Below are 22515 nucleotides of genomic sequence, written 5' to 3'. Positions count from 1 at the left end.
ACTGCTGATTTCTAACAAATTATTGGCACTATACCCTTTCCCGCCAGAGGTTAGGGCACGTTGGGAAACACCCCCTAGGGTAGATAAGGCGCTCACACGCTTATCAAAACAAGTGGCGTTACCGTCTCCTGATACGGCCGCTCTCAAGGAACCAGCTGATAGAAGGCTGGAAAATATCTTAAAAGGTATATACACACATACCGGTGTTATACTGCGACCAGCGATCGCCTCAGCCTGGATGTGCAGCGCTGGAGTGGCTTGGTCGGATTCCCTGACTGAAAATATTGATACCCTGGATAGGGACAGTATATTATTAACTATAGAGCATTTAAAGGATGCATTACTATATATGCGAGATGCACAGAGGGATATTTGCACCCTGGCATCTAGAGTAAGTGCGATGTCCATTTCTGCCAGAAGAACGTTATGGACGCGACAGTGGTCAGGTGATGTGGATTCCAAACGACATATGGAAGTATTGCCGTATAAAGGGGAGGAGTTATTTGGGGTCGGTCTATCGGACCTGGTGGCCACAGCAACGGCTGGAAAATCCACCTTTTTACCCCAGGTCACCTCTCAGCAGAAAAAGACACCGTCTTTTCAAACCCAGTCCTTTCGTCCCTATAAGGGCAAGAGGGAAAAAGGCCGCTCGTTCCTGCCCCAGGGCAGAGGAAGGGGAAAAAGACTGCACCATGCAGCCTCTTCCCAGGAGCAGAAGCCCTCCCCCGCTTCTGCCAAGTCCTCAGCATGACGCTGGGGCTCTGCAAGCAGACTCGGGCACGGTGGGGGGCCGTCTCAAGAATTTCAGCGCGCAGTGGGCTCACTCGCAAGTGGACCCCTGGATCCTGCAGGTAGTATCACTGGGGTACAAATTGGAATTCGAGACGTCTCCCCCTCGCAGGTTCCTGAAGTCTGCTCTACCAACGTCTCCCTCCGACAGGGAGGCAGTATTGGAAGCTATTCACAAGCTGTATTCCCAGCAGGTGATAATCAAGGTACCCCTCCTACAACAGGGAAAGGGGTATTATTCCACGCTGTTTGTGGTACCGAAGCCGGACGGCTCGGTGAGACCAATTTTAAATCTAAAATCTTTGAACACTTACATAAAAAGGTTCAAATTCAAGATGGAGTCACTCAGAGCAGTGATAGCGAACCTGGAAGAAGGGGACTATATGGTATCTCTAGACATCAAGGATGCTTATCTCCATGTCCCAATCTACCCTTCTCACCAAGGGTACCTCAGGTTTGTGATACAAAACTGTCATTATCAGTTTCAGACGCTGCCGTTTGGATTGTCCACGGCACCACGGGTCTTTACCAAGGTAATGGCCGAAATGATGATTCTTCTTCGAAGAAAAGGCGTATTAATTATCCCTTACTTGGACGATCTCCTGATAAGGGCAAGGTCCAGGGAACAGTTAGAGGTCGGAGTAGCACTATCTCAGGTAGTGCTACGTCAGCACGGGTGGATTCTAAATATCCCAAAATCACAGCTGATTCCAACAACACGTCTACTGTTCCTAGGGATGATTCTGGACACAGTCCAGAAAAAGGTGTTTCTCCCGGAGGAGAAGGCCAGGGAGTTATCCGAGCTAGTCAGGAACCTCCTAAAACCAGGACAAGTGTCAGTGCATCAGTGCACGAGAGTCCTGGGAAAAATGGTGGCTTCTTACGAAGCGATTCCATTCGGAAGATTCCATGCAAGAACTTTTCAGTGGGATCTGCTGGACAAATGGTCCGGATCGCATCTTCAGATGCATCAGCGGATAACCCTATCTCCAAGGACAAGGGTATCTCTCCTGTGGTGGTTACAGAAGGCTCATCTTCTAGAGGGCCGCAGATTCGGCATTCAGGATTGGATGCTGGTAACTACGGATGCCAGCCTGAGAGGCTGGGGAGCAGTCACACAGGGAAGAAATTTCCAGGGCTTGTGGTCAAGCATGGAAACGTCTCTTCACATAAATATCCTAGAGCTAAGGGCCATTTACAATGCCCTAAGTCAAGCAAGGCCTCTGCTTCAGGGTCAACCGGTATTGATCCAGTCGGACAACATCACGGCTGTCGCCCACGTAAACAGACAGGGCGGCACAAGAAGCAGGAGGGCAATGGCAGAAGCTGCAAGGATTCTCCGCTGGGCGGAAAATCATGTGATAGCACTGTCAGCAGTGTTCATTCCGGGAGTGGACAACTGGGAAGCAGACTTCCTCAGCAGACACGACCTCCACCCGGGGGAGTGGGGACTTCATCCAGAAGTCTTCCAAGTGATTGTAAACCGTTGGGAAAAACCAAAGGTGGACATGATGGCGTCCCGTCTCAACAAGAAACTGGACAGATATTGCGCCAGGTCAAGGGACCCTCAGGCAATAGCGGTGGACGCTCTGGTAACTCCGTGGGTGTTCCAGTCGGTATATGTGTTCCCTCCTCTTCCTCTCATACCAAAAGTACTGAGAATCATAAGAAGGAGAGGAGTAAGAACGATACTCGTGGCTCCGGATTGGCCAAGAAGAACTTGGTACCCGGAGCTGCAAGAGATGCTCACGGAGGACCCGTGGCCTCTACCTCTAAGGAAGGACCTGCTCCAGCAGGGACCTTGTCTGTTCCAAGACTTACCGCGGCTGCGTTTGACGGCATGGCGGTTGAACGCCGGATCCTGAAGGAAAAAGGCATTCCAGATGAAGTCATCCCTACCCTGATCAAGGCCAGGAAGGATGTAACTGCAAAACATTATCATCGTATTTGGCGAAAATATGTTGCGTGGTGTGAGGCCAAGAAGGCCCCTATGGAGGAATTTCAACTGGGTCGTTTCCTACATTTCCTGCAAGCAGGATTGTCTATGGGCCTAAAATTAGGATCCATTAAGGTTCAAATTTCGGCCCTGTCGATCTTCTTCCAGAAAGAACTGGCTTCAGTGCCTGAAGTTCAGACGTTTGTCAAAGGGGTCCTGCATATACAGCCTCCTTTTGTGCCTCCAGTGGCACCTTGGGATCTCAATGTAGTTTTAGGGTTCCTAAAATCACATTGGTTTGAACCACTTGCCACAGTGGATTTGAAATATCTCACATGGAAAGTGGTAATGCTGTTGGCCCTGGCTTCAGCCAGGCGCGTATCAGAATTGGCGGCTTTATCCTATAAAAGCCCTTACCTGATATTTCATTCGGATAGGGCGGAATTGAGGACTCGTCCTCAATTTCTCCCTAAGGTGGTTTCAGCGTTTCACATGAATCAACCTATTGTGGTACCTGTGGCTACTAGGGACTTGGAGGACTCCAAGTTGCTGGACGTAGTCAGGGCCCTGAAAATATATGTTTCCAGGACGGCTGGAGTCAGAAAATCTGACTCGCTGTTTATACTGTATGCACCCAACAAGCTGGGTGCTCCTGCTTCTAAGCAGACGATTGCTCGTTGGATTTGTAGTACAATTCAACTTGCACATTCTGTGGCAGGCCTGCCACAGCCAAAATCTGTAAAAGCCCATTCCACAAGGAAGGTGGGCTCATCTTGGGCGGCTGCCCGAGGGGTCTCGGCTTTACAACTTTGCCGAGCAGCTACTTGGTCAGGGGCAAACACGTTTGCTAAATTCTACAAATTTGATACCCTGGCTGAGGAGGACCTGGAGTTCTCTCATTCGGTGCTGCAGAGTCATCCGCACTCTCCCGCCCGTTTGGGAGCTTTGGTATAATCCCCATGGTCCTTACGGAGTTCCCAGCATCCACTAGGACGTCAGAGAAAATAAGAATTTACTTACCGATAATTCTATTTCTCATAGTCCGTAGTGGATGCTGGGCGCCCATCCCAAGTGCGGATTGTCTGCAATACTTGTATATAGTTATTGTTACAAACAAATCGGGTTGTTTATTGTTGGAAGCCATCTTTTCAGAGGCTCCTACGGTTATCATACTGTTAACTGGGTTCAGATCACGAGTTGTACGGTGTGATTGGTGTGGCTGGTATGAGTCTTACCCGGGATTCAAGAACCTTCCTTATTATGTACGCTCGTCCGGGCACAGTATCTTAACTGAGGCTTGGAGGAGGGTCATAGGGGGAGGAGCCAGTGCACACCAGCTAGTCTAAAGCTTTTACTTTTTGTGCCCAGTCTCCTGCGGAGCCGCTATTCCCCATGGTCCTTACGGAGTTCCCAGCATCCACTACGGACTATGAGAAATAGAATTATCGGTAAGTAAATTCTTATTTTTTATGTTACTGCCTGTCGACATTTTGACTACATCCCATTTCAAAGATACTCATAATTAAGTCCAGGTTTCTTAATTAGTTCTCGGTCAGTTTGATTATACCATCTGTGCACAAGCATGGTTATCCTTTAAACCTGGACTGTAAGGGCCGAAACACACAAGGCAGCTAGCGCCGCCTGGCAAACACCCGGCCGGCTTTAAACCGCTGCCGTGATGTAAAGACACATGCAGCGCAATGTGTCCTTACACACGGCACGGTCCCGGCCCGGCTGCCGCCGGGTCTCACCACTGGAAGGTCCGGCTGCAGGGCCGTCTTTGCAGCCAGTAAACCGTGTATATGAAGGGGAGCTTTCACACGCAACGGTTTTTTCTCAAGCCGTGTCTAATGCTACGCATGCGCACAGCATCACACACGGCTCAAAGCCGTCCTGTGCGAGAGACTCTGCCGGTTTCTCCCGGATGGCAAAAAGCCGGACAAAGTTTGTCCGGCTTTTTGCCATCCGGGAAAAACCGGAGTGTGTGTTACAGCCCTATGGGTACATTGAGAACTGAGTTTGAGAAACCCTGCACTAAAACATTTTGTAATTATGATATCCCTTTTAAAGAAAAAAACTACCCTATAAAAGCAAGATTGCCATTTATATTATTAGCTGTACATATAATAAAACTAAAGGGGGGTACATGCGGAGCAATGTTCAGCTAATTTTTAAGCAATCTGACTAGATTGCTTAGAACATCGCTCCGTGTGTAGAGGTGCCGGCGACCGTACGGCCCTTAAGGGTTGTGTCTGTACATAGCAATTTTTTTTTTAGAAATATAGTTCTAGGGACTGTTTATGAACTATGGAGGCAAACATACTTTTTCTGAATGGATGTTTGTCTGTCAGTTTGTTCTGGCCTCGAGCAAAAACTATTGGATCACGTTTTGTATAGCTTAGTGACCTAGAAAGAAACTAATGTGTGTATGATCTCAATGTGACATTAGGGAGAGGAACAATAAAGGGAAAAACCAGACACTTGACACTCGGTGCACTGAAAGTTGGTGTTCCGATCATGTTTCTGTGGAACTTGACTCCACCCAAGTTATGTAACAGAACCCAGCTTAAAGTGACTGCTCTGCAGAGGAATCTAATTGAGGCAGGGATTCTAATGGGATGTGGCGCAGGTGAGACTGTCTTTGTACCTTGTATGCCCCTTATCCCCAACAATTTTCCTTTCCAATTCAAGCGCCTGCAGTTTCCTGTAAGCGTCTGCTTCACTATGACGATCAACAAGTTGCAAAGGCAAACAGGGCTGCAGGCATAGATCTCAGGACCAGCTGCTTCTCCCTTGGGCAGCTTTACGTGACCGAGAATCTTTTGGTGTTAATCCCTGAAGGAAAAACTGCAAATATTGTTTCCAAATATATTTTGTGATCAGTGTGTACAATATCAAATATAAATCACAAGATAAGATAGCACTACAGTCTTTGTAAAATTAGTTCCGCTGAGCAATAAATCCACATGAGCAAACGCTAGTTAAATCTACCTCCGGTGTATAAACAGCAGGAGAATAATAGTAGGTACGGATGTGATTCTGCCGAGTGTGCCCGTATTTTTAAAGCTTCAATTATTTAAAAAGGACAAACCATGTTGAATTCTAAATGATTGATTGAAAAATACAGGTAGATTCGTCGGAATGGCGTCTGTATCTCGCAGACTATTTCACATAAAACCCCTGTATATTTCGTTCTCCTTTGTAATGTCAACAACTGTTTACAGGTTAATACTGAAAGAAAGGGCACAGTGTCCGCCTAATAACAACAACCTCTTCCTGCACATCGGTCTAAAGTACAAATACCATTGAGCAAATTGACCTTTGTAAGTCTGTGCAAGAATAAATGCAGGCTGTGGAATGTAAATAAATGTCAGGCTGCAGAAGGAATAACACGGCACACATCATGTGATGTCTGTATATGTAGAACTGCTGAGCTGTATGGATTTCTAGTAAGCACATATAAGGGGGTATTTAATTAAGTGCCGTTTTTTCGACTGTTTGTGTGGTGTACACTGCACGGAGGGGGTAGTGCTAGGTAATATATTTGCTTATATTGTACGGGTCGAAAAAACGGCACTAAATCAGCACGGTATTCAATTGCGGGCATTTTGGCCGTTTTTTTTAATCTATTTTCGCCCATGTCGTTTCACTTTTTTTTTGTCGAATCGGCATGGGCAAAAACTACGCCAAAAATGGGTGAAAACGCCAGCAAATTCACCAGAACACATGTATCAGCGGCAAATTCGCCGATACACGTGGTTTCGCCAGTGCTAGATTTTTCGACCACTCGAAAAAACGGCACAGGCATTGAATAGGTTAAATGTAAAATCTACCTAAAAATGGGCGAAAAGTGCAGTTTTTCCGACTGGTCGAAAAAACTGCACTAATTGAATACCCCCCATAGAATACATATGGGTTCACTGCAGTTGCTCTTTTTAAGAACCTTTATTAGAAATTGGCTGTTCACATAAAAATAAAATAGACCCAAACTGCAGCATTTGCTAATGAAATGCTGATACAATATTTAGCTGAAGATAAAGTTAGCTGTGGCAAATGGCCATGTTATTTATGAGTTGAATCAATGCCTCTGGCTTCTGTATGTATTAATGACTGCAGTGTCTACATGGGAGAGGATAAAAGGGATAGACGTTTTCATATTCCTACTGACTGTCTTTTCAGACCATGCTTTGCTTCTGAACTCGCATACACTAGTACATTTTGCAAGTTGAAAGTAGAAAAAGGAAGAGCATTATATTTAGCCAAGAACGTTTTCTTGTGAGTCACTCACCACACCCTAGTTAGAGTGTTCTATATAGTAGTTTGTGATCCTGTCTGGAGGACACTGCTGGCCCCTGGAAAGTAGGGGGCGCTGTGACTGCAGATGGCACTTCAGTATAAAAACTTGTTTGATTGTGGTCTCCTCCACCTCTGCATCCCTCAGCCAATCGGCCGTCAATCTACGTTACTTTCTCAGGACAATTGATTAAGGGTTTTTAATTTTCAGGAGGTTAATTCTCCAGGAATAAATGTTCCTTTTTTTCAGTACCATGGAAGAGACAGGATTGTATCATAGAAAATATTATCCATCGTTTGCTGGTTTGTGCAGGCGTGTGGATCATAGAGTCGACCAGACTTAGGTCGACCACTATTGGTCGACAGTAACTATGTCGACACCTGAAATGGGTTGACGCAAGCATTATGTCGACATAACCTAAGGTCAACGTGACAAAGGGTCGACATCAGGTTTTTTTTAAAAATGCTGCTGTTTTCTTCGTAGAGTGACCAGGAACCCCAATTAGTGCACTGTGTCCCCTCGCATTCGCTTCGCTCGCCATGCTTCGGGCAAGGTGCCTCGCCCCGCTACCACTGCGCTCGGCACAGGTTACTGTTTCCAGTCGTAGTCCACGTGGATCGTAAAGTATGAAAAAGTTAAAAAAATGGAGGGGGGAAAAAGTTAACTCATGTTGACCTAGTGTCCATGTCGACCTAGAAACCATAACGACCTAATGCATGTTGACCAATAGTGGTCGACCTAGACACTGTCGACCTAAGTGTGGTCAACCTAGAGACCGGATACCTTTGTGCAGTGTTCCTCTGGCTTGTTCCTTTGTGTGGAATACAGATACATCTGCAGTGAGTTTTGTGGTTCATCTGTGAGAGCCTCTCAGTAAATGTCTCTGAGGCTAACTTGTTCCTAGGCCTGTTCCCCTGCCTATGACACGCATGTTGTGTGCATATGTTCATGTGCAAGTTACTTATTATTTACAGTAAGTTATCGCATGTTTAACACCTTAATATGTAGCTTTGTGATCAAACACATTTTGGCTTGTTAGGGGATACAGTGCTAGTTATTTTTTTATAGAAAAGAGGAGGGGACTCTGGTGCAAAAATTAGCTACACCTGCCCAATCAAATTGCTTAAACCTGTCCAATCAGGTGAAAAGAATACAAATGGACACATTATAAGGAAAAAGATCCAAGGCGACACAGAATGATAGTAGTCCACTACAGTGGCGTACGGTGAGGTCATTGGCTGGTGAGGCACTGCGGCCATAATGTCCGCCGAATCCTACTGATCTCCCCTACCGCCGCCGAGCCAATGCCCGCCACTGCCCCTGAGCCCACAAATACGAATCAATAGACCATCGGTCAAACACGGGTGTTATTTAACAGAAGTCTGTAATTTACTAAGAATTTGTATTCTCAATCACTGCCGACATTAGCCGAACACTGCCGGGAAAGCATAGAATTCGTAAAAAAATGGAGCTTTCAAAGAGACCTGCTTATTGCTGGCGTATTGTGATAGTCATGCACGGATCAGTGAGATCCGTGCATGGTTATCTTTGGAAAAGGGTGTGAATGGGTTAAAAAATGTAAAAAAAAAATGCGTGAGGTCCCCCCTCCTAAGTATAACCAGCCTCGGGCTCTCTGAGCCGGTCCTGGCTGTTTAAATACTGGGGGAAAAATTGAACAGGGGTTCCCCGTATTTAGACAACCAGCACCGGGCTCTGCGTCCGGTCCTGGCTCCAAAAATACAGGGGAAAAAAGATGTAGGGGTCCCCCGTATTTTTTAAACCAGGACCGGGGTCCACTAGCCAGAGAGATAATGCCACAGCCGGGGGACACTTTTATATTGGTCCCTGCGGCCGTGGCATTACCCCCCCAACTAGTCACCCCTGGCCGGGGTTCCCTGGATGAGTGGTGACCCCTTAAATCAAGGGGTCCCCCCCCCCTCCAGGCACCCAAGGGTCAGGGGTGAAGCCCGAGGCTGTCCCCAGCACCCCTGGGCGGTGGGTGCCAGGCTGATAGTCATAAGTGTGCAAAAGTAGAATATTGTTTTTTGTTGTGGAACTACAAGGCCCAGCAAGCCTCCCCCGCTTACTGGTACTTGGATAACCACAAGTACCAGCATGCGGGGAAATAATGAGCTCGCTGGTACCTGTAGTTCCACAACAACAACAAAATACCCAAATAAAAACACAACACACACACCGTGACAGTAAAATTTTATTAACACACACTTACACACTCACACATACTTACCTACATCCCACGCCGGTCACGTCCACTTGTCCAGTAGAATCCAATAGGGGTACCTGTAAAAATGAGAGAGAGATTACTTACCTACATCCCACGCCGGTCACGTCCACTTGTCCAGTAGAATCCAATAAAACCTGTAAAACAAGTAATTTAGGGAGGGATGTACTAACCTCCGCCATCGCGATAACTGCACTTTTCTCTGCGCTCTGACACTCCCCGCTCCGCTGCCTGCCGCTCCCCTGTCTGCTTTCTCATCTCCCTCTTCCTCACCGCCGCGGCCACTGTATTCTCTCATCGCTGCGCTCCCCCTGGCCGTTTGGCGCATGCGCATCCAGGTTCTGGTTTTCCGGGCATGCGCGGACTGGTTCATCAATAATGAACCAGTCCGCGCATGCCCCCGGCTCTGACGGAACCAGCCCGGAAAAGCAGAACCTGGATGCGCATGCGCCAAACGGCCAGGGGGAGCGCAGCGATGAGAGAATACAGTGGCGGTGAGGAAGAGGGAGAAGGGGATGAGAAAGCAGACGGGGGAGTGTCAGAGCGCAGACAAAAGTGCAGTTATGGCGGAGGTTAGTACATCCCGCCCTGAGACATAAAAACTTCAATACAAAGGAGGGGCAAAAAAAGGAAGAGCGAGAGTGCTCACCGATGCTCCCCGTCCTCACGGCCTTCCGCATTATCACCTCCGCAGCCAATGATTCCCCCGCGCCTTCCATGCAGCTTACTCAGCGCTGCGCCCCCGGCTCTGACGGAACCAGCCATGTGATGCGCCTGTAGCCGCAAAGTGTCCTCCCCTGATCCCGCACTGGCCAATCGCTGCTTCAAAGCGGCACTACAAGTAGGTGCCGCTTCTAGGAGTTTTTTTCAATGCTTTCTTCTGCCCTATTCTTGGCCCCGCCCCCCGCTTCCGGCCCTTACACACAGACACCGGGAGGCACTGACAGCGCTGCCTCAACAACACTGACAGGACCACTTTTTACACAGGTACGAACTGCTAAAATAACAAAGGCTAAAGCAGATACTTATAACACATAACATGTGTCATAAGTATGTTCTTTGTATTATTCCAACAATGTCAGGGGAGGCACTGCCTCCCCTGACTGCACGTCCCTGGTCCACTAAGTCATACCCTTGTGGACTGTTGGTTTGTCTACTATCATTCAAGGTCGTCTTGGATCTATTGCCTTATCAGTAGTGGTGCCGAGAGAGGGGGGGGGGGAGGGTACAATTTACCTGGTCCCAGGTCTGATGGAGGGTCCCAGGTATCCTCCCCACCTTACCTGGAATCAGCAGCTGCAGCTTTTCTTCTCAGTCCAGCACACGCTGCTGTGTGCTGGGCTGCAGTGTGGCCAGGGAAGTGCTTAAAATACAAGATTTTCTGTATTTTTTTTTTTCTAAGGGTGCATGGCCATGCCTCCTGTGATTAGGGCATGCCCCCTGAAAAGTACCAGGGCCCGGACAGGCACTCTACTGCCCCGGCTGGAAAGCAAGCCATGCTCCTGTGAGTGGGTGATTCTCATGTGCTAGACACGCCCACAAAGAGGTGTGACGATGCCCCCAGCATGCTCTGGTCACATCTCCTCCAGGGGGGGGCCCAGGAAGTTGGTATACCAGGGCCAGGATTTCTCTTGGCAGCCCTGCTTATCAGTTTTGCATCTTAACTTTTAATGCTGTAAAAGCTAAATTACTGTAGATGAAAACCATAAAAACCCATTGCACTCAAGTTTATTTTCATCTTTTAGTGCTTCCATTGAAGTGTCCTTAATTGTTTGTCTCTGGCTCTTCTGTTAATTTTTGCTCCCTAATTTCAGTGGTTATGTAGGGTTTTTATTTATTTACTTATTTGTTTATTATTTGTGTCATCAGGGAAAGTTTTTTCTTTTTTTCAAATGAGGTTTTGTTAAAAAAAAAAAAAAAAATGTTATAGAATATCCCTTACCTTTTTAGTTTTGACTTTTTATTCTAGTGTCCCCAGTACTGAAGGCGAGACTAATCCTTGGGGGGATGAAGAGGGGACATGGTTGAAGAAAGGGGTCTGCACCCTCTCACTGAAGGAGGGACTTGTATACCAGTTGATGGTGGTTGCGGCCTTAAAAAGCAGAGACAACCTGTCATTCTGGGGGTGTTCAATTAAGTGCTTTTTTTCGACTGGTTGAAAAAATTACACTAATACGACACGGTATTCAATAGTGGGTGTTTTCGACCATTTTTTAATCCATTTTCGCCCATGCTGTTTCACTTCTTTTTTTTTTTTTTTGTCGAATCAGCATGGGCGAAAATTGTGCCAAAAATGGGCGAAAACGCCCACGAATTCGCCAAAACGCGTGTATCAGCGGTGTCGGATTTTTCGACCAGTCTAAAAAAAAAAAAGTCACGGGAATTGAATAGGTTGAATGTAAATTCGACCTAAAAATTAGCGAAGAAGTGCGCTTTTTTTGTCTGGTCGAAAAGACGACGCTAATTGCATAGCCCCCTATAACTCCAAAGTTTGGAATGCTCCTTTTGGCCCAGGTTCTACCACTTGACTAGTCAGTACCACTTTGTTCAAATGGCTTCAAGTTTATCAAAATGTTATTGCAAATGAAGTCGAATGATGCAGATGTTACAGTAGTGGAGAGGAAAACATCCGCTCACCTAAGGTACGTGATAGAGTTGTGCCATTCTGACAGACACGTCTCGAGACAGCCAGACCAGCGCTTGATCAAAAGCCAATGCATAGGTAACTGTCTGCAGTATGTGAGCGGACTAGATGGGGTTACCCGTTGAAGTAGAATTGTCTGTGGATCATAGTTCCTGTCACTGTCTAGTGTACATCATGTGACAGCATTGATACATATTAGATTATCTGCAGTGTAGTTTCCTTGGATCCGGTGCAGTGTGTCTGTGCCACGGGTTCACTACGGCTGGCCGGCGGTCGGGCTCCCGGCGACCAGCATACCGGCGCCGGGAGCCCGACCGCCGGCTTACCGACAGTGTGGTGAGGGCAAATGAGCCCCTTGCGGGCTCGCTGCGCTCGCCGCGCCACACTATTTTATTCTCCCTCTATGGGGGTCGTTGACCCCCACGAGGGAAAATAAGTGTCGGTATGCCGGCTGTCGGGCTCCCGGCGCCGGTATACTGAGCGCCGGGAGCCCGACCGCCGGTATACAGAAGACCACCCCTGTGCCACCGCTAGCTCTGTGTCCATGCAATGCCATGTCATGTACCTAGTATCTCGGTTTCCTTCTTGCTGCAAGACTTCTGTCTAGTTACTGAGGATTTATGTTCAGCTCAGACGTGAATTTCCATCATCTGGGGCGATATTGATGCAATGACCTCTCACTAATGACTCTTATAATTAGGCATGGCCGCCTGCTGTAAACATTTAAATGTCATGGTTATTAATCATGCTGTCTAGCAGACACATTGACTTATCGGCTTTTACTGTCCTCAGTAAGTTTTACATCCTGAAAAGATATGTACAAGAGAGATCTCCCTATTATATACACTCACCACCCTTCATTTCTAAGCAGTGGCGGTACTCCCACTGATACGGATAACACAGTTGTAGGCCTTTAGTATACAAGGGCAGCACGGATAATGTGTGCATGGTCAGTACACATGTTTCATGGAGTGGCAAGACCAGCAGGGAACCTCTGCAGAGCTCAGATGTGTGCATGACCTATTCCTGCACAATTACTGGGGGGGGGGGGGGGGTTTGGCTGAATTTCATAGATTTTGGCAAGCCTGCCGTCCAGTACATAGGAAGATATCTTGGGCCACACGGTGGCCCAGTGGTTTGCGTTGCTGTCTCATAACACTGATGTCGTGTTCTATTCCGGACCAGGAGTTTGCAAGTTCTCTCCCTGTTTACATTTGTTTGCTCCAGGTACACCAGTTTCCTCCCATACTCCAAAACCACACTGGTGGGTTCATTGACTGGTAACTATAATGTACCGTAGTGTGAGTGTGTGTACTTGTGTGTTAGTGAATGAAGGGGGACATTTACTAAGCAGTGATAAGAGCGGAGAAGTGAGCCAGTGGAGAAGTTGCCCATGGCAACCAATCAGCACTGAAGTAACATCTATAATTTGCATACTGTAAAATAATACAGAGCTGCTGATTGGTTGATTGGGAAAATTCTCTACTGGCTCATTTCTCCGCTCTTATCACTGCTTAGTAAATGTCCCCCTTAGACTGTAAGCTCCATTGGGTCAGTGACTCATATGGAAGGCAAATGTTCTGTTTAAAGTACTGCGTAACTTTTGGCGCTAAGTAAGTAAACCGTAATAATACTGTTGTCCTCTGTTGGCAGAAATTCAAGGCGTTTCTTGTAACCAACTCTGGAATCTCTCTCTATGCTTCCCACTCCTCATATATTGTTAGATCTACCTGTATTGCATGGCATGGCGTGTTTAGATCTTGGGCCGCCACTTTCCAGTGGTTAGAGGGGAAAATTTAAAAAAGCGCTTGCAGTCTATGTAAATCCCAGCAAGCTTTACAATGACTGTGAGTGTCGTCTTTAAATTTTCTCCTCCAACCAGTCAGAAATCTGCATTTATAAAAGCTGCTGCTAGGAAAGAGTTCTCTGTAAAGCAGGGAATCCGTTCAGCCAAAGGTGCTTGAAATCCCAGAAAGGCAAAAAGAGGGTCCAAATATCGCCAGCATGCAAGTAGGAGATCCAGATGGCAAGGCACAGTGGTGGGTAGGCTCAACGCGTTTCGCTGGTATAATGTGATCAGATTCCTCAGGAGCATATGTGCATGCTGGCGATATTTGGACCCTCTTTTTGCCTTTCTGGGATTTCAAGCACCTTTGGCCGAACGGATTCCCCGCTTTATAGAGAACTTTTCCTAGCTGAGCAAATAAGGGGACTGCACCATTACCTTGGCCTTCCAGTATCTATTAATTTCACCTCAAGACTTTGCTTAGTCTGAAATCCGGTGATGCTACTTTTCCCAATGATCGAATGTATCTATGAGTCCTAGCCAGCCCTATTGTGGAGACCTTTGGCAACCAAGCTACACCAGCACAGAGAATTGGTGATATATATTAATATTCATGAATTTTTGATTAGACATATTGTGTGTTATTTTAATTGTTTCTCTAACGCCCTAGTGGATGCTGGGGACTCCGTAAGGACCATGGGGCTAGACGGGCTCCGCAGGAGACATGGGCACTTTAAGAAAGAATTTAGGTTCTGGTGTGCTCTGGCTCCTCCGTCTGCCCCTCCTCCAGACCTCAGTTTGATACTGTGCCCAGAGCGAGCTAGGTGCTTTTCAGTGAGCTCTCCTGAGTTTGCTGAGAGAAAGTATTTTGTTAGGTTTTTTATTTTCAGGGAGCTCTGCTGGCAACAGACTCCGTGCATCGAGGGACTGAGGGGAGAGAAGCAGCCCTACTCTCTGAAGCTAGGTCCTGCTTCTTAGGCTACTGGACACCATTAGCTCCAGAGGGATCGTACGCAGGATCTCACCCTCGCCGTCCGATCCCAGAGCCGCGCCGCCGTCCCCCTCGCAGAGCCGGAAGACAGAAGCCGGGTGAGTATGAGAAGCAAGAAGACCTCGAAATCGGCGGCAGAAGACTCCGTTCTTCACTGAGGTAACGCACAGCACTGCAGCTGTGCGCCATTGCTCCCACACACCTCACATACTCCGGTCACTGTAAGGGCGCAGGGGGGGGGGCGCCCTGGGCAGCATTTGGACCTCCTTTTGGCAAAAGTAAACATATATACAGTTGGGCACTGTATATATGTATGAGCCCCCGCCAAGAAAATGTATATTTAAGCTGGACAGAAGCCCGCCGTTGAGGGGGCGGGGCTTCTTCCTCAGCACTCACCAGCGCCATGTTTTTTCTCCACAGCAACGTTGAGAGGAAGCTCCCCGGTCTCTCCCCTGCTTATACTACGGTAGAAGAGAGGGTTTTAAAGAAGAGGGGGGGCACATAATTCGGCGCAGATAATAACAGCGCTACTGGGTAAACATTAAATTGCTGTGTTTTTTCCTGGGTCATATAGCGCTGGGGTGTGTGCTGGCATTCTCTCTCTTTGTCTCTCCAAAGGGCCTTGTGGGGGAATTATCTTCAGATGAGCATTCCCTGAGTTTGTGGTGTGTCGGTATGTGTGTGTCGACATGTCTGAGGTAAAAGGCTCTCCTAAGGAGGTGATGGAGCAAGTGTGTGTGTGTGTGTGTGTGGTGTCTCCGTCGACAACGCCGACACCTGATTGGATATGTGTAATTAAGTGCTGAGGTAAATTTATTGCACAAAAGATTAGAGAACAGACAGGGAATCTACCCATGTCTGTCCCTATGTCGCAGAGACATTCAGAGTCTCACAAAGCTCACTATCCAAAATAATAGACACTGATATCGACACGGAGTCTGACTCCAGTGTCGACTACGATAATGCAAAGTTACAGCCAAAATGGCAGGAAAGTATTCAATATATGATTATTGTAATGAAAGATGTTTTGCATATCACTGATGACTCATCTGTCCCTGATACAAGGGTACACATGTTTAAGGGGAAGAAAGCTGAGGTAAATTTCCCTCCTCTCATGAAGATAAAGAGCGGGAATCTCCAGACAAGAAGCTGCAGTTTCCCACAAAGAATTCTCAGGGAGTATCCTTTCCCTACTAGGGCCAGGGTACGATGGGAATCTTCCCCTAGGGTGGACAAAGCTTGTCACGTTTACCCAAAAGGTAGCGCTGACTTAACAGCTATCCTCAGGGATCCTGCAGATAGCATACAGTAAAAGTACTTTGAAGTCCATTTACACACATGCTGGTACACTACTCAGACCGGCGATTGTGTCGGCATGGGGTTATAGCGCTGTAGCAGCGTGGACATGGATACCCTAGTATGTGTATACATATGTATGTATATATATATATATATAAAAGATGCTGTCTTTTATATATCTATATATATATATATATATATATATATAAAACATGCACAAAGAGACATTAGTCTACTGGGTTCTAGAGTCAACGCTATGTCGATTTCTGCTAGACGTGTCCTGTGGAACATGCACAGGTGATGCCGACTAAAAGAGGCATATACAAGGTTTACCTTACAAGGCTGAGGAATTGTGTGGAGAAGGGCTCTCGGGCCTGGTCTCCACAGCTATAGCTGGTAATTCTGATCTTTTGCCTTATATTCCCGCACAGCCTAAGAAAGCACGACATTATCAAATGCAGTCCTTTCGATCACAAAGCAAGAAAGTCCGAGGTGCGTCCTTTCTTGCCAGAGGCAGGGGCAGAGGAAAGAAGCTGCACAACACAGCTAGTTCCCAGGAACAGAAGTCCTCCCCGGCCTCTACAAAATCCACCACAGGACGCTGGGGCTCCACAGGCGGAACTAGGCCTGGTGGGGGCACGTCTTCGAAATTTCAGCCATACGTGGGTTCACTTCCAGGTGGATCCCTGGGCAATAAAAATTGTGTCTCAGGGATACAAGCTGGAAGTCGAAGAGATGCCCCCTCACCGATACCTCAAATCGGCCCGACCAGCTTCCCCCCACGAGAGGGAAATAGTGTTAACTGCAATTCACAAATTGTATCTTCAACAGGTGGTGGTCAAGGTTCCCCTCCTTTAACAGGGAAGGGGTTATTATTCGACCATGTTTGTAGTCCCGAAACCGGACAGTTCGGTCAGACCCATATTGAATTTAAAATCCCTGAACATATACCTGAAAAGGTTCAAGTTCAAGATGGAATCGCTGAGAGCGGTCATCGCAAGCCTGGAAGGGGGGGATTTTATGGTGTCTCTGGACATAAAGGATGCATACCTTCATGTCCCCATTTATCCACCTCATCAGGCGTACCTCAGATTTGTGGTACAGGATTGTCATTACCAATTTCAGACGTTGCCGTTTGGTCTCTCCACGGCACCGAGAATATTTACCAAGGGGATGGCGGAAATGATGGTACTCCTGAGGAAGCAAGGGATCACAATTATCCCATACTTGGACGATCTCCTCATAAAGGCGAGATCAAGAGAGCAGTTGCTGATCAGTGTAGCACTTTCTCTGGAAGTGTTACTGCAACACGGCTGGATTCTAAATATTCCAAAGTCGCAGTTGGTTCCTACGACTAGTCTGCCTTTCCTGGGCATGATTCTAGACACAGACCAGAAAAGGGTTTATCTCCCGATGGAGAAAGCTCAGGAACTCATGACTCTGGACAGGAACCTATTAAAACCAAAACAGGTGTCAGTGCATCACTGCACTCGAGTCCTGGGAAAGATGGTGGCATCATAGAGGCCATTCCCTTCGGCAGGTTCCATGCGAGGACCTTTCAATGGGACGTACTGGACAAGTGGTCCGGATCACATCTTCAGATGCATCGGTTAATCACCCTATCCCCCAGGGCCAGGGTGTCTCTTCTGTGGTGGCTGCAGAGTGCTCACCTTCTAGAGGGCCGCAGATTCGACATTCAGGACTGGGTCCTGGTGACCACGGATGCAAGCCTCCGAGGGTGGGGAGAGGTCACACAGGGAAGAGATTTCCAAGGTCTGTGGTCAAGTCAAGAGACTTGCCTTCCCATCAACATCCTGGAACTAAGGGCCGTATACAACGCCCTGCGTCAAGCGGAGAACTTGCTTCGCGACCAACCGGTTCTGATTCAGTCAGACAACATCACCGCAGTGGCTCATGTAAACCGACAAGGCGGCACAAGGAGCAGAGTGGCGATGGCGGAAGCCACCAGAATTCTTCGCTGGGCGGAGAATCAGGTAAGCGCACTGTCAGCAGTGTTCATCCCGGGAGTGGACAACTGGGAAGCAGACTTCCTCAGCAGACACGACCTCCACCCGGGAGAGTGGGGACTTCATCAGGAAGTCTTCGCACAGATTACAAGTCGGTGGGGACTGCCACAGGTGGACATGATGGCATCCCGTTTTAACAAAAAGCTACAGAGGTATTGCGCCAGGTCAAGAGACCCTCAGGCGATAGCTGTAGACGCCCTGGTGACACAGTGGGTGTTCCATTCGGTCTATATATTCCCTCCTCTTCCTCTCATACCCAAGGTGCTGAGGATAATAAGAAAAAGAGGTGTGAGTACAATACTCATTGTTCCAGATTGGCCACGAAGGACTTGGTATCCAGATCTGCAAGAAATGCTCACAGAGGACCCGTGGCCTCTTCCTCTAAGACAGGACTTGTTGCAACAGGGGCCCTGTCTGTTTCAAGACTTGCCGCGGCTGCGTTTGACAGCATGGCGGTTAAACGCCGGATCCTAGCAGAGAAAGGCATTCCGGAGGAGGTCATTCCTACGCTGATAAAGGCTAGGAAGGACGTAACAGCTCAACATTATCACCGTATATGGCGAAAATATGTTGCTTGGTGTGAGGCCAGGAATGCCCCTACGGAGGAATTCCAGCTGGGCCGTTCCTTCACTTCCTACAGTCAGGAGTGAATTTGGGCCTAAAATTGGGTTCCATTAAGGTCCAGATTTCGGCCCTATCCATTTTCTTTCAAAAGGAGTGTACTTCTCTACCTGAAGTTCAGACGGTTGTAAAGGGAGGGCTGCATATTTAGCCCTCTTTTGTGCCTCCAGTGGCACCTTGGGATCTTAACATGGTGTTGAGTTTCCTGAAATCCCACTGGTTTGGACCACTCAAAACGGTGGAGTTGAAATATCTCACGTGGAAGGTGGTCATGCTATTAGCCTTGGCTTCGGCTAGGCGTGTGTCAGAATGGCGGCTTTGTCACATAAAAGCCCCTTTCTGGTTTTCCATGCGGATAGCAGAATTGCGGACCCGTCCATAATTTCTGCCGAAAGTGGTTTAATCCTTTCATATAAACCAACCTATGGTGGTGCCTGTGGCTACTACTGACTTGGAGGATTCCGAGTTGCTTGATGTGGTCAGGGCTTTGAAGATTTATGTAGCCAGAACGGCTAGGGTCAGGGAAACAGAGTCTTTGTTTCTCCTGTATGCTTCCAACAAGCTTGGTGCTCCTGCTTCAAAGCAAACTATTGCTCGCTGGATCTGTAACACGATTCAGCAGGCTCATTCTGCGGCTGGATTGCCGCTGCCAAAATCAGTTAAGGCCCATTCCACTAGGAAGGTGGGCTCTTCTTGGGCGGCTGCCCGAGGGGTCTCGGCATTACAGCTTTGCCGAGCGGCTACTTGGTCAGGTTCAAGCACTTTTGCAAAGTTCTACAAGTTTGATACCCTGGCTGAGAAGGACATTGTGTTTGCTCAATCGGTGCTGCAGAGTCATCCGCACTCTCCCGCCCGTTTGGGAGCTTTGGTATAATCCCCATGGTCCTTACGGAGTCCCCAGCATCCACTAGGACGTTAGAGAAAATAAGATTTTACTTACCGGTAAATCTATTTCTCGTAGTCCGTAGTGGATGCTGGGCACCCTTCCCAAGTGTGGACTTCTGCTGCAATGCTTGTATATAGTTATTGCTTCAATAAGGGTTATGTTATGGTTGCATCAGGGTTGGACCTGATGCTCTGTTGTTGTCATACTGTTGACTGGTTGTTATAAACTCATGTTATACGGTGTGATTGGTGTGGCTGGTATGAATCTTGCCCTGGATTACCAAAATCCTTTCCTTGTACGGTCAGCTCTTCTGGGCACAGTTTCTCTAACTGAGGTCTGGAGGAGGGGCATAGAGGGAGGAGCCAGAGCACACCAGAACCTAAATTCTTTCTTAAAGTGCCCATGTCTCCTGCGGAGCCCGTCTATCCCCATGGTCCTTACGGAGTCCTAAGCATCCACTACGGACTACGAGAAATAGATTTACCGGTAGGTAAAATCTTATTTTTATATAATATATATATTATATTATATTTCCTTTTTGTTATATACCCATACGGGAACTGACCCTTCCCTTACCGGCTGCTGTTGATTGCACACCTGATAATACTTACCTACTATTAGTAACAGTAAGACAACTGATGGATACATGGAATTGGTTGTTCCCATTATTTATCACAAATACACAAGTCACTTTCTCCACCACCAGGACTCAGATCACTGGCTAGCTTCGCCCTCCAGTAGGAGCTTGGATAAAGCACTTCTTCCTTTAGTCAGAAGCTTTATCATACCCCTTTTCCACTAGCTCCAAAAACACGGGTAAATGCACGGGGGCGCGTATTTACCCGTGTTTTTTGCAAGTGGAAAAGGGCCAACCCGGATCAAGTGACCCGTGAATCCTACCCGGCTATCTACCTGGGTAGGACACGGGAATGATCCGGGTAGGGTTGTAGTGTAAACGGGAGCCGTGTCGATGCGACACGGCTCCCGTTCACAGTGCATAGGGAGGGCGGCGCTGGGAGACCATGTGATCTCCCAGCGCCGCCCCTGCCTCGTCACTAGTGCGTCACCAACCCGGCAATTGCTGGGTTGGTGAGCGCTGTCTGCAGGGGGCTGTAGCACGGGTCGCAGCCGTGTCAGGCGACACGGCTGCGACCGGTGCTACGCTAGTGGAAAAGGGGTATTATTAACAAGACGTGTACACAGGGCTCTATGTCCTTTGTTTCTATGAAATACGTACGTAACTGAATGAACAATGGTGTAACGTTGTTGCTGACAGATGAGTCTTCGGGCAACTTCTGTTGACCGCTGTAGAGTGAAGAAAATCTCAGGTTTAGAGCCTAAGATGACCAGTCAAATTTTGTGCATTTTGTAATTTATTAGGTTATGGTCAAAGTGAATAGCTGATTGGTTACTATGGGTTACTGCACATTTTTCTTGTGACTTATCGTGTTAGCAGTGCGAAACCCTGTCCTTTGTATTACGTGCATTGTCCATGTGATCCGATGAATGAATAATGAAACGTATATTAAATCTGCATTAATGCACTTAGTGTGGGATGCTCTCTATTTATAAAGCAGCCGTCCTGATTCCTGGTAATGCCGCGCAGCACAGTCCGGGCGGCCGGCTTTGCACTGTCCGCAGGTCTTGGTTCAGTTTCATTTCGTCTGCCCTGTTTTTTCCTTTCGTTAACTTGTTATCACCAGTTTTATCGAACTTTCTGTACATTTTATTTATACATCTTCCTCCTGAGCACTGATTCCGTTTGTGGAACTATCCAGCAAACAATGTAACATGTTCGTATCCAGCAGGTATAACATTTTCATTAGAGGTAGTTGATTTGTGGCTCTCCAGTGGCAACGGAAGGACACAGTGGGTGAGGAGGGGGGTGGTGGTGTAACACAAGTTGCTGTGGCCTGATATGGCTTGTGTGATATAAATGAATGTCTCTCTCTCTTTGTGTAGCTCATCAGAGTCTGCGGCAGGCCTGTCACACAGCAGCACAGGGACTAGCCTGAAGAGACCGGACACTACGGAATCCCTCAATTCCTCAATGTCCAATGGGACCAACGACGCAGGTGAATAATCCGCTGGTGAGGTGTTACTACTCTGTAAACTGCTTGTAGTGAGATGTGCCCATTGTACAGGTCTGCTCATGCATGTCTCTCACCCACACCAGGGGCACAGAACCATCCCTAAACTGCAAGTTTCAAATGACTGGTTACAAAGCATTGTGCCCGATGTGCACTGTAGTATTTGTCTGTGCTAGACTGCCATAGGTGAATGTCTTATTGCTAGCAATGGGTTATACAGATGGGTCCACCTTTATCTTGACTTCTTTGCTGCGCCTAGGCACACCATGGTTTATTAACATAAAACCCTTCATCTATTGTTCTCAGCTACAATACAATACAGAGAACAATACACCAGGGGATTAAGTCATTACAGCAGGGGATTAAGTCTGACGGACCTGGCTCAAGTAATCCTATTAAAGGCCAAGATAAACGTGGACCCATCTGTATCACATCCGTTCTCTTTGCATGTTAACGAAGGAAAACTCCACCAAGAAAACAAGCTATATTGTTACATTAACAAGTGTGCTGCAGGATCTGGATTTTTCTGCCCCCACCTGCACCCCAATACCAGTTAGCTGCCCAACCTGCACCCCAATACCAGTTAGCTGCCAGACGTGCACCCCAATACAAGTTAGCTGCCGGACCTGCAGCCCAATACCAGTTAGCTGTCCAACCTGTACCCCAAGACCAGTTAGCTGTCCGACTGCGCAGGCAGTAGTTTAAATATTCAAGCACGCCAACGCCTGTATGGTTTCTTATAATGAAAGTATGGAGTGGATGGCCTGGGCAGCTGTCCAATCAGAACGCTTGATAGTAAGTGCATTAAAATGCAGAATTTAGGGACCAGGGTTAATTATGCCGCATTCAACACTACCATTAATACAGCCTGGTGGGGGTATGAAATGCTTTGTTGGCAGGACAATCTGTA

At 47.5% G+C, this 22515-nt stretch overlaps 1 protein-coding gene across 4 annotated transcripts in view; it reads left to right on the top strand.

The window, feature by feature from the left end:
• Positions 1-22515, top strand: part of OSBPL9 (oxysterol binding protein like 9) — a 274510-nt gene that overhangs the window by 201692 nt on the left and 50303 nt on the right. For all 4 annotated transcript variants that reach the window (XM_063939546.1, XM_063939545.1, XM_063939548.1 and 1 more), the window contains one exon: positions 21478-21590. In XM_063939546.1, the coding sequence (XP_063795616.1) occupies positions 21478-21590 (113 nt within the window). The remainder of the gene's footprint in view (positions 1-21477; positions 21591-22515) is intronic.

The sequence above is a fragment of the Pseudophryne corroboree genome, chromosome 9, assembly GCF_028390025.1.
Source record: "Pseudophryne corroboree isolate aPseCor3 chromosome 9, aPseCor3.hap2, whole genome shotgun sequence".
NCBI classification, from domain to species: domain Eukaryota; kingdom Metazoa; phylum Chordata; class Amphibia; order Anura; family Myobatrachidae; genus Pseudophryne; species Pseudophryne corroboree.
Note: the sequence above shows the minus strand (reverse complement) of the source record. Positions and strands in the feature narration are given on the sequence as shown.